General features: G+C 33.7%; 1 protein-coding gene across 2 annotated transcripts in view; it reads right to left on the bottom strand.

Moving 5' to 3' along the window:
* The window catches only part of Cdk13 (cyclin dependent kinase 13), a 100,605-nt gene that overhangs the window by 49,739 nt on the left and 37,702 nt on the right, over positions 1–13,164 (bottom strand). For both annotated transcript variants that reach the window (XM_050142377.1, XM_050142378.1), the window contains exons 2-5: positions 12,007–12,666; positions 5,363–5,533; positions 3,873–4,012; positions 1,674–1,844 (exon numbers count right to left, since the gene is read on the bottom strand). In XM_050142377.1, coding sequence (XP_049998334.1) covers positions 1,674–1,844; positions 3,873–4,012; positions 5,363–5,533; positions 12,007–12,666 — 1,142 coding nt within the window. The remainder of the gene's footprint in view (positions 1–1,673; positions 1,845–3,872; positions 4,013–5,362; positions 5,534–12,006; positions 12,667–13,164) is intronic.

The following is a 13,164-nucleotide window of genomic DNA, read 5'->3' as shown; positions in this document are numbered from 1 at the left end:
GATGGAAAAAAACAGGCTAAGAAGAGATAAAACGCCTTGCTAATAAGGTCACAGTGCTAATAAATTAAGTCTCAAATCAGAGACATTTTATAACTAAAGTCAAGCCAGTAAGCACCTTCCTTTCTATTGTGTATTCAGAAGCAATAAAGGTTAAGACAACAAAGCGTGGCAAATGTCGCACTAATAAATACAGATTTTCCAAAATCCAAAAATAAGTAACAGTTAAGATTATTCTTATCTCTACACTACATATAGAATACTTTTAAAAATAGGGTAATTTATAAAAAATAATTATCATATGATCTATTAAATATTTAAAACTGTGCATCCCAGAACAGTAAGATTGTGTGTATGTGCAGCTAGTAAAAAGTTGGTTTACAGTTTTGTAAACTAACTGTGATGATTGATTTTATTGTCAAACTGACGAAGCAGGCTCACACTGCTAGAGAAAAAGCAGTCAATTAAGTAACTGCCTGGATCAGAATGGCCTGTGGGATGTATGTGGAGCCCTGTCTTTATTTCTGATAGAGAGAGGTGAGCCCAAACCACTGTGGCAGTACCATGTCTAGGCAAGTTGTCCTGGGCTACATGAGATGACTAGTTAAACATGAGATAGCTAGCAAGCCAGCAATCACCATTCCTCTCCATGATGTCCTCCTGCATTAAGTTCCTGCCCCGACTTTTCTCAGGAAAAGACCATGACTTGGAAATGTAAACCAAACTCCTCAACTCCCAAGTTGCTTTTGGTCAGAGTATTTTATCACAGAAACAACCAGGAAAAAAATAAAAAAATAAAAATTAAAAAAACTAAGACACAGTCCAAGTAATTTAAATGTTTATATTAGATTTAATGCATGCCCAATGGCAACCACTTGTAATAAAAGTCAAACTTTTCTTAGTAGTATTTTTTAAATTAAAAGCAACCATGTATTAACTTACTGAAAACAATTTCAAGAACACTGATGCCACACTTTGCAATATGGTACATACCTGCCAAAAGGTGCCAATGGGAGACTGAGGTGATGGTTCAGAGGGTAAGTAAGTATTGAGTTGAATATTCAAAACCACAGAACATATACCAAAAACTGGGAATGGTCATATGCATCTGAAACCCCAACTCTATGTAAAGGTAGTGACTAAAAGATCAGTGTGGCTTGCTAGCTACCAGTACAACTCCAGGTTCAGTGATAAATAAATCCTGTTCTCAGGGGAATAAAGCAGACAGTGATGGAGCAGGACACCTGATATCTTCTCTGGCATCAGCACATAGACACAAGCATGTCTATCACACATACATGAGCACACACACCCCCCCCCAAATCTTTATTTTTTTTCTGTGAATTCATAAGATTCAAAATGTAAAAATGCAATATAAATACACTATAATATCTTTCTTGATCAGTAAAAAGATTAAATATATATCCAATCTCAAAAAAGTGTTACTATTCAGTACTTGGTTGTAACACTGGTAAATATATTTGACTTAGCTGACTTAAGAAACTCAAGAACCACTGAATTAAAAATAATTAATTCTTTAAATCTACTAAATTTTAAAATAGCTTGACATTAGAGAACATTTTTATTTACCCAATACGTGAATGATCATCATCTAGGAATAAAATCTTCAAGTTGGAAAAAACATGAATTAAAAAACATGAAATATGCATACATACCTTTGTCCTTCTTAAAATCCAAAGCATCTTCTTTATCTGTCACTATTTCCTTCATATTGATGATACTCTGGTGGGTGAGTTGCCGAAGAATTTTAATTTCTCTAATTGCTGTAATTGGGAAGCCCTCCTTTTCATTATCCAGACGTACTTTTTTTAAGGCTACCATTTCTCCTATTAAACAGTTAAAGAAAATCAGGTTACTAGCTAGCAAAAGATACTTTTCTCTATTTAACTTAAATACTTTTCTTATAATTTCCATTTCTACATTTTAAAATTATAATTCACAAAGGTATTTTAGTTTCCAACATAACAAATAATATTTGTAGTTAAAGAAATTAACATCTCAAAAAAATTATAAACTTTTACATTGCATTGAACACTATACACCTGGTTAGGATGAGGAAGGTCTGTATTTATTGTTTTATACTCTACTAATACAGAAAAAAAAATGGTAAAGAATGGGATTTTTACCATTCTTTTTTGTGTAAAAGAGGGATCAATATATCCAGGATATTCATTCATTCATATTAATATGCATTCACTCTCATTCTCTCTCACCTCTCTGAAAGGAAAATATACTCCAGCATTTATTGTTCAAACTCACCAGTTACCTAATCATGAAAATGGGGTCCAATTTGTTTCAAAAATACGTTTCCCCCATTATACTATATTGTCACATAATTTAGGTGTGTGTGAATTTTGTATCAGACACCAAGTAATTAATCAGACACACATACACACAAACACAAGTTATTATAAGTGTAGGTCAAGAAATGCTTTAAATTTTGGAGGTTTACAGTGTTGTTTTGTTTTATGGGAATGTACATAGACTTAGTAGGCTGGGCATCAATCAGCATAAGAAAATGTTCACTGGAGCCAATCGGTGGTGGCACACGCCTTTAATCCCAGCACTAGGGAGGCAGAGGCAGGCGGATATCTGTGAGTTTGAGACCAGCCTGGTCTACAAGAGCTAGTTCCAGGACAGTCTCCAAAACCACAGAGAAACCCTGTCTCGAAAAACCAAAAAAAAAAAAAAAAAAAAAAGTTCACTATAATAAAGACATATTCATTCTACTTCTTTGGATGGAAAAAAGGGGACTAATGTTACATATTTTCTGAAGAGAAAAATGTATGGTCTTAATCATTAAATTTTATTTTCATTTTTGACTTTTTCCTATAGTATAGTATGTTTTAATCATTAAAGCTTCTAAAAGTTATAATTTCATCTTATTGATAATATTACAGATACCGTTATTCCATGTTCTAACTACCTTCATTAGTTTCTAACCATAAGGTGTTCTCCCATATACTAAATGACCTCAAATAGCTGTCAATTTTAATCTTAGTTCATGTTAAAAATGAACTTAAGCTTAAAAAAAAAAAAAAGCTAATTCTGTTGGGGAGTGGTGGCACACACCTTTAATCCAAGCACTTGGGAGTAAGATGCAGACAGTCTTCTATGGCTGAAGCTAACTTGGGCTACACAGAGAAATCCTCCTCCCACCACAAAAAAAAAAAAAAAAAAAAAAACTAGCTTATGCAGCTCAATGCATTATTTAGCAAAATGTCAAACTTCTGTAATGTGACTTCTAACACAATTACTTTTCTTCTTTGGAGGAGTTTTTAAAAACCTTCCGCTCAGATTCTTGATTATGCTCTGAAAAATGAATGTTCTAAAAAAATGTAACCTTCTGAATCTGGTTCAAAGGGTAATTTCTATAGAGGAAAGAAAGATGGCCAAAAGAAAAGTACTATATGATTCTTAATATAAAACAGTCTGCTCCTAAAAACAAGCATGGTGGAGCATGGCTATAACTCGAGTCTTCAAGAAGCTAAGGCAGGAGGAAGTAGAAGCAGTCCTGACTACATACTTAACACTTTGACTCAAAAAGAAAAAAAAGAAACTATTAATACTTTTGCCTAGGTACAAAGAGTTTAATAACTATTCACCACAAAAGGAACACATTGCTAAATCCCACTATAAGCAAAGCACAAATACCAAAGGAACGATTTTTACAACTTTATTGTGTACCTGTATGTACTGATACTGGTTTAAGTAGACAGAAAATGCAAATGCTGAATAAAATTAAGACTAAACAGTAACACAAAGATTTTTTACTTCTTTGGAAAATTTTTAAACTATACATCAGAAGAAAAACAAAAAGTAGGCATGTTCCACCCCAAACTTAACATTCTTACCAGTGTCTTTGTCCCTGGCTTTGTAAACTTGTCCGTAAGTACCTTCTCCAATAATTCCGATGATATCAAATTTATCCACGCAGCGTTTTCCCCAGTCAATATCTTTTTCTTTGATTTCACCATAGCGAGGCCCACATATTCTATTAAATATAGTTCTGAAGTTTTTATAGACAATCAAGCAAACTGAATGAACTGTTTCATAATTCAAAACCAATCCCACCCAATCTTAAATGTTATTTCACCCTATTCTTGTGTATTTGTGAAAATTAATGTAAGAAAAGCTACTACTGATATTAAAATTTTCATAAAAAAACTTGTACTTTCTACATACTGACTCTTCTGTAGATTAAAACTTGAAGAGAAAGAAGCAACAGTGCTTTTCTAAAAGGCTTTTAGAAATGTACCTTTTCAATAAGTGGGTTAAAACCAACATTACTAGAGTCAAGATTTTCTCCTCTGTCCCCAAAAAGTTTTGTTGTTCCAGTCAATGATTCTCTCTTCCCATAAATGTGTGTATCATGTGCATATAGAGAGAAGGGAATGTATATGTGTATACACACACACACACAGTACAAGGTTAACAAACATTAACAAAATAAAATGACTAAAAATTAATTACAAACTGAGATAGAGCAGGATAAAACCACCCTAAAAGCACTGAAAAATTTTCACTCAAACAAGTATAGAAAATTAATCATATAAAAATCAAGATTCAGAATTCCATAGTTGGGCAGAGTTTAATAGTTATAACAAAAGTCAAATTCTTTAAAAGGATGTTATTATGTAGTGTTTTAACTGTAGCAGAAATTTAAGAATTGAAGTAGGATTCAAGGATAGACTAACGCTTTTTCCTCATAATAGAAAATAACCTCATATTTTTAAATTACATGTTACCTGAAGAACAATACTAAATCAAATCTACCCCAAAGTTTTAAACTTCCCTTTGTTAAGCAGATTTTTTTTAAAGCACCATTGTTCTCATTCCTTAGTTTCAAGAAAAAGAACTCTATGAGGTATTTAACATAAAGCTATATCAGCTCCATTCTGAAAAATTCTGTGTTTTGGAAAACTGAGAATGTATGAAGTTATATGGAGAAATGAATAGTTAAAAGCAAAGGGAAACACTGTCCATTACTGACTTTGTTTGAGCTCACTGAATGCTGCCTTCCACTTTGCTCAGTTTCAGTGTTTTCATATTCATTAGCTATCTTAACTACAGCTAATATATCTCTGACACATACAACACCCCCAAATTAATAAATACAAACTAAGAAATTTTCATTTGGTTTTATTAGTCAAGGCAAATAGGTATACCACTTATAAAAATTTGTTTCAGAACTCTCAACCAATTTGTACAATAAATAAAAAAATAAATCTGTTAAAATAAAAGTACACTTTCCATTTTAAATCTCAATGTTTTCTAAGTTTAAAATGATCCAGGATATAATGTTTCCAGTCAAGTTAAGTGCAGGTAGAAAGCAAGCACATACTTAGGCCTTCTTTTGCTGTGTAACTGTGCTGCTGTTTTCTTCTCCTCCGGACTCTTAGAAAGATCATCCCCTCCTGGTAACTCGGGGGGCAACGGTAAATCAGCAAGCAGACATCGGAGTTTCTTTTCTACTTCTTTTTTAACTGCCTTTACAGAAATATTGCCTCTTAAGCTAAAGAAAAGAAAAGAGGGGCCACATAAACCACAAATACTTGATTATATAATAATAAAAATACGGTCATGTTTTAAGACTTAAACAACATGCATAGGTTGTATTTCCTAAGTCACACTTCACGTCCAGCTAAAACGAACACTATTCTTCAACCACTAAGTTTGCTGTGAGTTAACGCTCTTGTACACTGTAAAGATCTGTCACTTGTATTAATTTAATAAAATACTGACTGGCCAGTAGCCAGGCAGGAAATATAGGTAGGGCAAACAGACTAAGAGAATTCTGGGAAGAGGAAAGACAGAGTCAGTTACCATCCAGACACAGAGATGAGAATGCCTTACTGAGAGAAGGTACCAAACCATGTGGCTAAACATAGACATTAATTTAAGTTCTGAGAGCTAGTTAATAATAAGCCTGAATCCAGTTATAATTATTATATAATTATATTATAATTAATATAAGCCTCTGTGTTTCTTTAGGACTGAATGGCTGCAAGACCGGGCGGGACAGAAACTCCTGTCTACACTAAGTCGAAACTTAGAAAAGTTTGTAGGAAAAGAAATGACACAGAATTAAGTAAAAAACATGGAAATCTATAGTGTACACCTTAATGGTAATATATTGATACTCATTAATTATAATAAATGCAAGGTAAACAGGGATTCTAGAATCTTTTTATCTTTGCAAATCTAAGACTATTTTAATAAAATAAAGTATAGGGAGCTGGGAAGATGGCTCCATGAGTAGTAGAGCTAGGCATGCAAGCACAAAAACCTCAGTTCAAATCCCAAGAATTCACATAAAGCTGGACACAGAACACAAGTCTACAATTCCAGTGTTCCTAACATGAGAGGGGGAAGAAAAGACAATAGAATCCCTGAAAGCTCATGGGTCAGCTAGCCTGATATTCACATCGAAGTGCCCAAACAAAGGGAACTTGCCTGAAACAAGGTATAAGGATAAGGACCAACAAACATCCAAGGTTGTCCTGTCACCTGATATAAGCACTATGGTATCCAAACAGCATACACAATTCACATACACAAATAAAACAACATATTTTAAACTCCAAAAAAATATAGAGATCTAATTTCAAAACTGTGAACTGAAACAGAAAAAAATCAACTAGTTATGCTTGCAAGAAACCTCATGAATCCTGTGTACCATTTGATTATAGTATGAAGAAATGATGCTTTCCTTTAAGTAAATAAAACCATAATCTGCAAATGACACACCACTATTCTTTTCCATTTACATAATCCAAACCAATTAATTCAATATCATTCTTTTCAAAGTTAATTTTTCTGAACCACATAATTTTCTATTTTTTAAAAAAAATTATTTTATGCATAAACACTGTATCTACATGTACACCTGCTTGCCAGATCTCATTACAGACTGTTATGAGCCACCATGTGGTTGCTAGGAACCGAACTTAAGCTCTCCATAAGGCTAGTACTCTTAACCACTGAGCCATCTCTCCAGCCCATGATTTTTTAATTTTTAAAGACCTGTGGTGGTCTGACTGATAATGAACCCCCACAGGTATTTTGATCCCTATTGGTGAAACTGTTTGAAAAGAATTAGAAGATATGCATTGTTGGAGAGCAGGCTTTAAGGTTTTAAAGAGCCATTCATTACCTGTGCTCCCTTTCCACCTCTAATTTGCTGATCAAGATGTGAGCTCTCAGCCCAGCACTGTGGAGCATGCCTTTAATCCCAACACTTGGGAGACAGAGGCAAGACAAGATCTGCAAGCTGTTCCTGCTATCATGCCTTTGTTCTGTCATCATGAACTCTGGCCTTCCATAATAGAATTATTATAACCTTGGTTAGTCCTATACTTTAAAAAATACCCAAAGAGCTGCAGTTTTCTAATTGTATCTGAATTGTAACTGATAATTTAAAATTTCCCAAATACTAAAAATCTGTTACCTAATCAAGACATGTTAAAAGGGAACCTTTTCATGATAATAAAATTTGGACCTTATATACTTTCACACAAGTTTTCAATCTAATAGTGGAAAAGCTCATATTCTGTTGTGGCTCAAAATTAATAAACATATCACTGAAAATAATTTAACTTTAGTTGAAACCACTTCTACTCCTATTGAATATTATTATTATCAGATACATAGGTCCTTTAGTACCACATACTGAAAACTATTTGCCAGACAAAGAGTAAAATAATCTTTGTTCTTCATAACTGTTACTCTCTAGAAGGTTCTTTAGCAGGTAAACATATTTGAAAAGAAAGTGATTTGTAAGGAATTACACAGCCCATTTCTCAATGTTACCATCCTGCTACTCAACAAATATTACAGGCTTTTATAGTTTTGTGTAAAGTCCTGGAGATTTAATAAAAAGTAATAAATATTACACTACTGTTTCTTTCATATAGAAGGTCAGATTTTTGGAAAATTGGTAAGCAGTAAATTAAAATACTAGACAAATGGATTCAGAGCCTGGTGAGGTGCTAAACGTTAGTTATATTTTATTTTATTTATTAGTTTTTTATTTTATTTATTTTTATTTATTTTTTTTATTTATTTATTATTTTTTATTAATATTTATTATTATTTTATTTATTATTTTATTTATTAGTTATATTTTATTCTGTTTATAACTATGCCTATTTAAAGTAACCTATTTAGAATATAAAGTCTCTAACTTGTATTAAAACTTTAGTAAAACTTCTCTTTTTTTCTGAGATACTTAAGTGCATTTTGATGAAAGGGGTCTAAAAGTCTTAACTTTACCATTTTTTTTACTTAAGGAACTACATTCAACTACATTATTATATAGATCACCAGATATTATATTTTCATAATAACAAAAATATTTTACTGCTTTCAATAAATAAAATGTTTGTTTTCCATATTTTACAGTTACAAAAATAAATAAAATCCCTTAACAAGAAATATGTAACACCAACAAGGTGAAGACATTTTTGACTTTGAAGAAAATAAAGTTAAGTGTGAACAAATGGAAATAAGAGCTGTCTTTGGCATGGAGCTCTGCAAAGCTGTGTGTATCCAAACTCATTACATTCAAGTGTTGCAAGCAAATCGTCTTTGAATAAAAGCAAATAATAGTAAGAAAGTTTTCTGAAAAATGAGCAAAAAATATCAGATAAAATGGTCAACCTATTTTAATAGATTCAAGAAGCCTATTGAAACTAGAGAAAGTATAATTCAGTTTATCCAATGTATTGTTAAAAAAAAAATAACTGTCAATATTTTTAAATCAGAGAATTTACATAAATATTCAGACCAGAGTTTTTGTTTTTCCTAATTTTATGAAAAATTATTGGAAATAACAATATGTCTTATGACATATGTTTTTCCATATGTCTTATGAATGTCTTCTCTAATTTTCCAGAACAAAGTAGTTAGGCATGTGATGCTGCACTGAGAAAAGGCTGGAAAGGAAAGGAAAGAAAAAACTACGCTAAACTAACCCCAACACAGACAAAAACTCTTTTCATCTCAAAAATAATGGCCCTGGCCTTGAAGATAACATGTATTTTCACAGTGTTCACTTGCAAATTCCTATTTATCAACAATATGGGCTCAGAATAAACAGGTATAATATCGGTAAATAGTTGTGTAGAAACATGTATTTGTTCTCTAACTAAACATAAGCAATATAGGAGACACTGGTTTAGTTACTGTAAATAATCTCTAGTTTATTGAGGCGTGTATGGAGGAACCACAAATGTCACCTGCTCTGAAGCAGCACAACATACACGAATCTACATAGGAAGAAGAAAAGGACAAGCTCTTCTGAGTAATAGAGGAGTGTCGAGGTCACAGGAGAGGGCAGAAGGGGAGAGGGGAGAAAATGTATACTCAATAAAAACAATAAAGACAGAGGGATTAAGGGAGGGATTGAGGGAGGGAGGAATTGAGGGAGGGAGGGAGGGAGGGAGGGAGNTGAGAGGGAGGGAGGGAGGGAGGGAGGGAGGGAGGGAGGGAGCTGCGGTTCTGGGAAAAGGATTCAGAGTCTGGCATACTCTGTTTGGCTAACACTCAAGGAGGCACCAGTCCAGTGAAAAAGGTGAAAGGATTTTGCTTAAAAGAGTACCTATCAGCCAAACCCAGATCGATGACTGTAACTGATTATAATGTAGAAAAAAGAAAAGTTCCATTTGATTAAGAGGACTAGGTGGAGCAGGAGGAATTGCCTTTTTTATGTTTGCTTTATTAACAGCTATTAAGAGGAATGATCAAATTTTAAAAAATCATCATTTGTAGTTCCTATTATAGTAATGATTAGCAATCTTATGAGTGAGTGCTAAACAGTAGATGACCAGTTTCAGGGAAAACAGATCTTCAAATTGACTAATATATATCCTACAGAAATATATCCTAAAGTAGACATTTGTACCCTCTACACAGAGGTTTTAAGGTTGGTTGGTCAATTAACCAAGTTATCACATCACAGTTTAACATTTTGTCAAGAAGTGCATAAGATCATCTCCTAAATATTCTAGCCAAAACCAGTATTTATTCTGAACTTATCCAAGATCCAAATGATTTCTAAGTTTATAGGAAATGGAAAGGTTAGAGAAAAGCAATCAGACAAATTCAGAGGTAAGACAAACTTTTCAACGTATGGGGGTAAATAACACCTGTAATTATCTGAGGTTACATTAACAGCACATATGAGTAAACCGAAAACTATGACAACCACTTATTTTCAAAATGATGTGTATACACATACACTTTCCTTATACAGGGAAATTAAAAGCATAAAAGTAGATATATTAAATACTGGCATTTGTTGACTCTGGTCATTCTCAACCTGTGAGCCCCAACCCCCTTGGAGGTCAAATGACCCTTTTATAGGGGCCACCAAAGAAATTTACATTATGTTTCATAATAGTAGCAAAATTACAGTTATGAAATAGCAACAAAAATATTTTTTATGGTTGGGGGTCATTACAATATGAGGAACTGGATTAAAGGGTCATAACACTGGGAAGGTTGAGACCCACTGCTCTAGAAAGTTAAAATACTAATTTTATTGTTTAACTTTATAAAATGCCCAAATACATAAAAGAAACAAGAGTTCAGATTTACGAAATCACAGTCACAAAAAGCACAAACAATCTTTGGAGATTTATTTAAGAATGTAAATATGACAGTTAACTAGGAGTGGGTAGAGGCATACTTAAAGAATGCAAAGGTGGAAATTACTCCTTAAAACATGGCTACTGAGATTATGTAGACCATTACTCTTCTTTAAAATTATCTTTAAATAAAGTAAATAAAGACACCTTCCATATTCAGGTTTTCAGAAACATTATCAGAAAAGATGATCTCTCTACATCAACAAGGCAATTTCAACCTGTTTAACACAAAAACAAACAACAAAAACCCACACCAGGTTTCTAAAAAGAAACTTTTAAACATGAAACTCACTAAAATTGGTGAAAGGGGCTGGAGAGATGAGGAGTGGTTCCTCCCTTATAAAAGAGGAAGAGAAAGCCAACAGTTCTTTGCTTACCAAAACCTAAACAACAGTCCTTTCAAACAAAACATGAGGTCTATTATATTTCACAACTCTGTAGAATAATAATTAGGCATTTTACTTTTGTAAAATGAAAACATCATTAACCTAAGATAGCGTACATTTCCCCCAGTCCTGATTTATACTAAAGCTAATAATAATAGTATCTGAGATGCACAGAACTTTAGCTTACAGCATTCTATCAGGTCATCTAATTCAAATAACTAATCTGTGATTTTTCATGATAAATATTCTCATTGTTGGATATAACATGGAATAGAGCACAGAAAAACTGAAAACGTAAGACTATGAACAGCTATGATCTTCCACATGTAGTCCATTAACAAAGTATATTGTACTTCTAACAAAACAAGGCTATAAAAATATTTCCTGCCTGATCCAAGTGATTATTTCTAACCATTTGTCTTTTTCACATTTTAATAACTCAAAACTTCACTGAAAAGAATGTCTCCCTTTTATACACTTTGTATTTAAGTCAGTCACTGAAAGAAATGACTACCTCAGTCATGTCTATAGTAGCAGTAATAGAAAATTTCATATCCAAAAAACATATACATCCATTCAAGGAGCAAAAAAAAAAAAAAAAGAGGAAACACTGAAAGAGAAAAGGCATAAAACAGTGTAGATTGAGAAAGCTGGAGCTGAATGCGATAGTGTACATTCTTAACCTAAGCACTCTGGAGTCAGGCAGAGAGAGTTCCTGAGCTAAGAGGCTAGCTGGTTCTATACAGTAAATTCCAGATCAGCCAAAGGCTAGCTACATAGTGCAAAGCCAGCTCATCCTCTCTACTCACCCATTCCCCAAAAACAAACAAGATAAAGAGGCTTTTATACTAACTTTGGGGAAGGATAATCCAGAGTTAAATCATATTTCTCAGTTTAAAGTTTCTTTTTTTTTTTTAAACAGTTACTGACAAATTTCAAATGTTTGCACTTACCTATCAGTATCTTTATCTTCAGGCAGCATGGGAGGCAAAGGTAACGGGGGTAATGTAGAGGTCACTAAAGCCACATGTTGCTCCTTCTCCTTAGCACCTACGCTTGGTGTGAGTGGCTTAGTTTTCTCTTTAGTAGTAGATACTGGTTCTTCCTTTGTAGCAGCAGCTTTACTTTCCTTCCCAACAACTGTTTTCTTGGAGGCTTTATCTACAATCAAGTTATTGTCTACCTTTGTTACTTGAAGGGGTGGCTTTGTCTTTACTTTGTCACTTTTGGCGGTCCCAGCACTTGAGGGCGAAGGTGCATGTTCAGTTTTCAGTTTCTTCACATCCTTCACGTGGTTTGTCTGTGAGGCACTGGCACCAGTTTCTGTGCTCCCCTTCGTAGGGGTAGATGCATTTGAGGCTTTTGCAGCTTTGGCAGCTGCCTCTGCAGCCTTAGCTGCCTCTGCAGCCTTTGCTGCCTCTGCAGCTCTTGCTGCCTCTGCAGCTCGTGCCTTTTTATTCTTGTTCAATTCAGCTGCCAGGCTACTCTTGAGAGTTAGTGTACTAGGAGAAATGCTTGAGTGACGACTTCTAGATCTAGACAATCTGTGCCTGCTACGAGATCTTGAGTGCCTAGATGAATATGGGCTTCTGCTTCGAGATTTGGCAGACCGTCTGGTGAAAAATAATTAATATTTAGTCAGTAACCAAATTAAATTTTATAGAGTGCTAATTTGAATCTCTGAAGTGAAACAAATTACCTACTTTCAAAATAATAATACACCATCTCTGAAAGGTTTTGTTGTTATTTCTAAATAAAATACCAGAGGGCAATTTTCTTTAAAATATTCTTCTTTTGCTCTGACCTATGAATGCTCAAAGATAAGGCTGAATTTAAAACAAAACAATAAAAAAACTTCATAAGAAAAATAACAATTAGGGCAGCAACAGGCCATCACTGCTAAGTCAGAGAGGAGGAATAGGCAGTAAGGATCAAACAAAGACAGCAGCAGATAGTCTTCTACCCTCCTCCCTCAGTCACAGTTTCTGGTACAAATAAATTGTCTCTTTACCACATGAGTCCTATTTTTGATACTTCAGAATTCTTTCAAAATTGTAGAAATAAGACCTAGTTTGTTTCAACATTGAGCTATCATTGCATACAAGCCCCAT

The sequence above is a fragment of the Alexandromys fortis genome, unplaced genomic scaffold (genome assembly GCF_014885135.2).
Source record: "Alexandromys fortis isolate MF-2015 unplaced genomic scaffold, M_Fortis_MF-2015_v1.1 scaffold_5, whole genome shotgun sequence".
Taxonomy (NCBI): domain Eukaryota; kingdom Metazoa; phylum Chordata; class Mammalia; order Rodentia; family Cricetidae; genus Alexandromys; species Alexandromys fortis.
The sequence above is the reverse complement of the archived record's forward strand: the minus strand, read 5'-3'. Positions and strand labels throughout refer to the sequence as shown.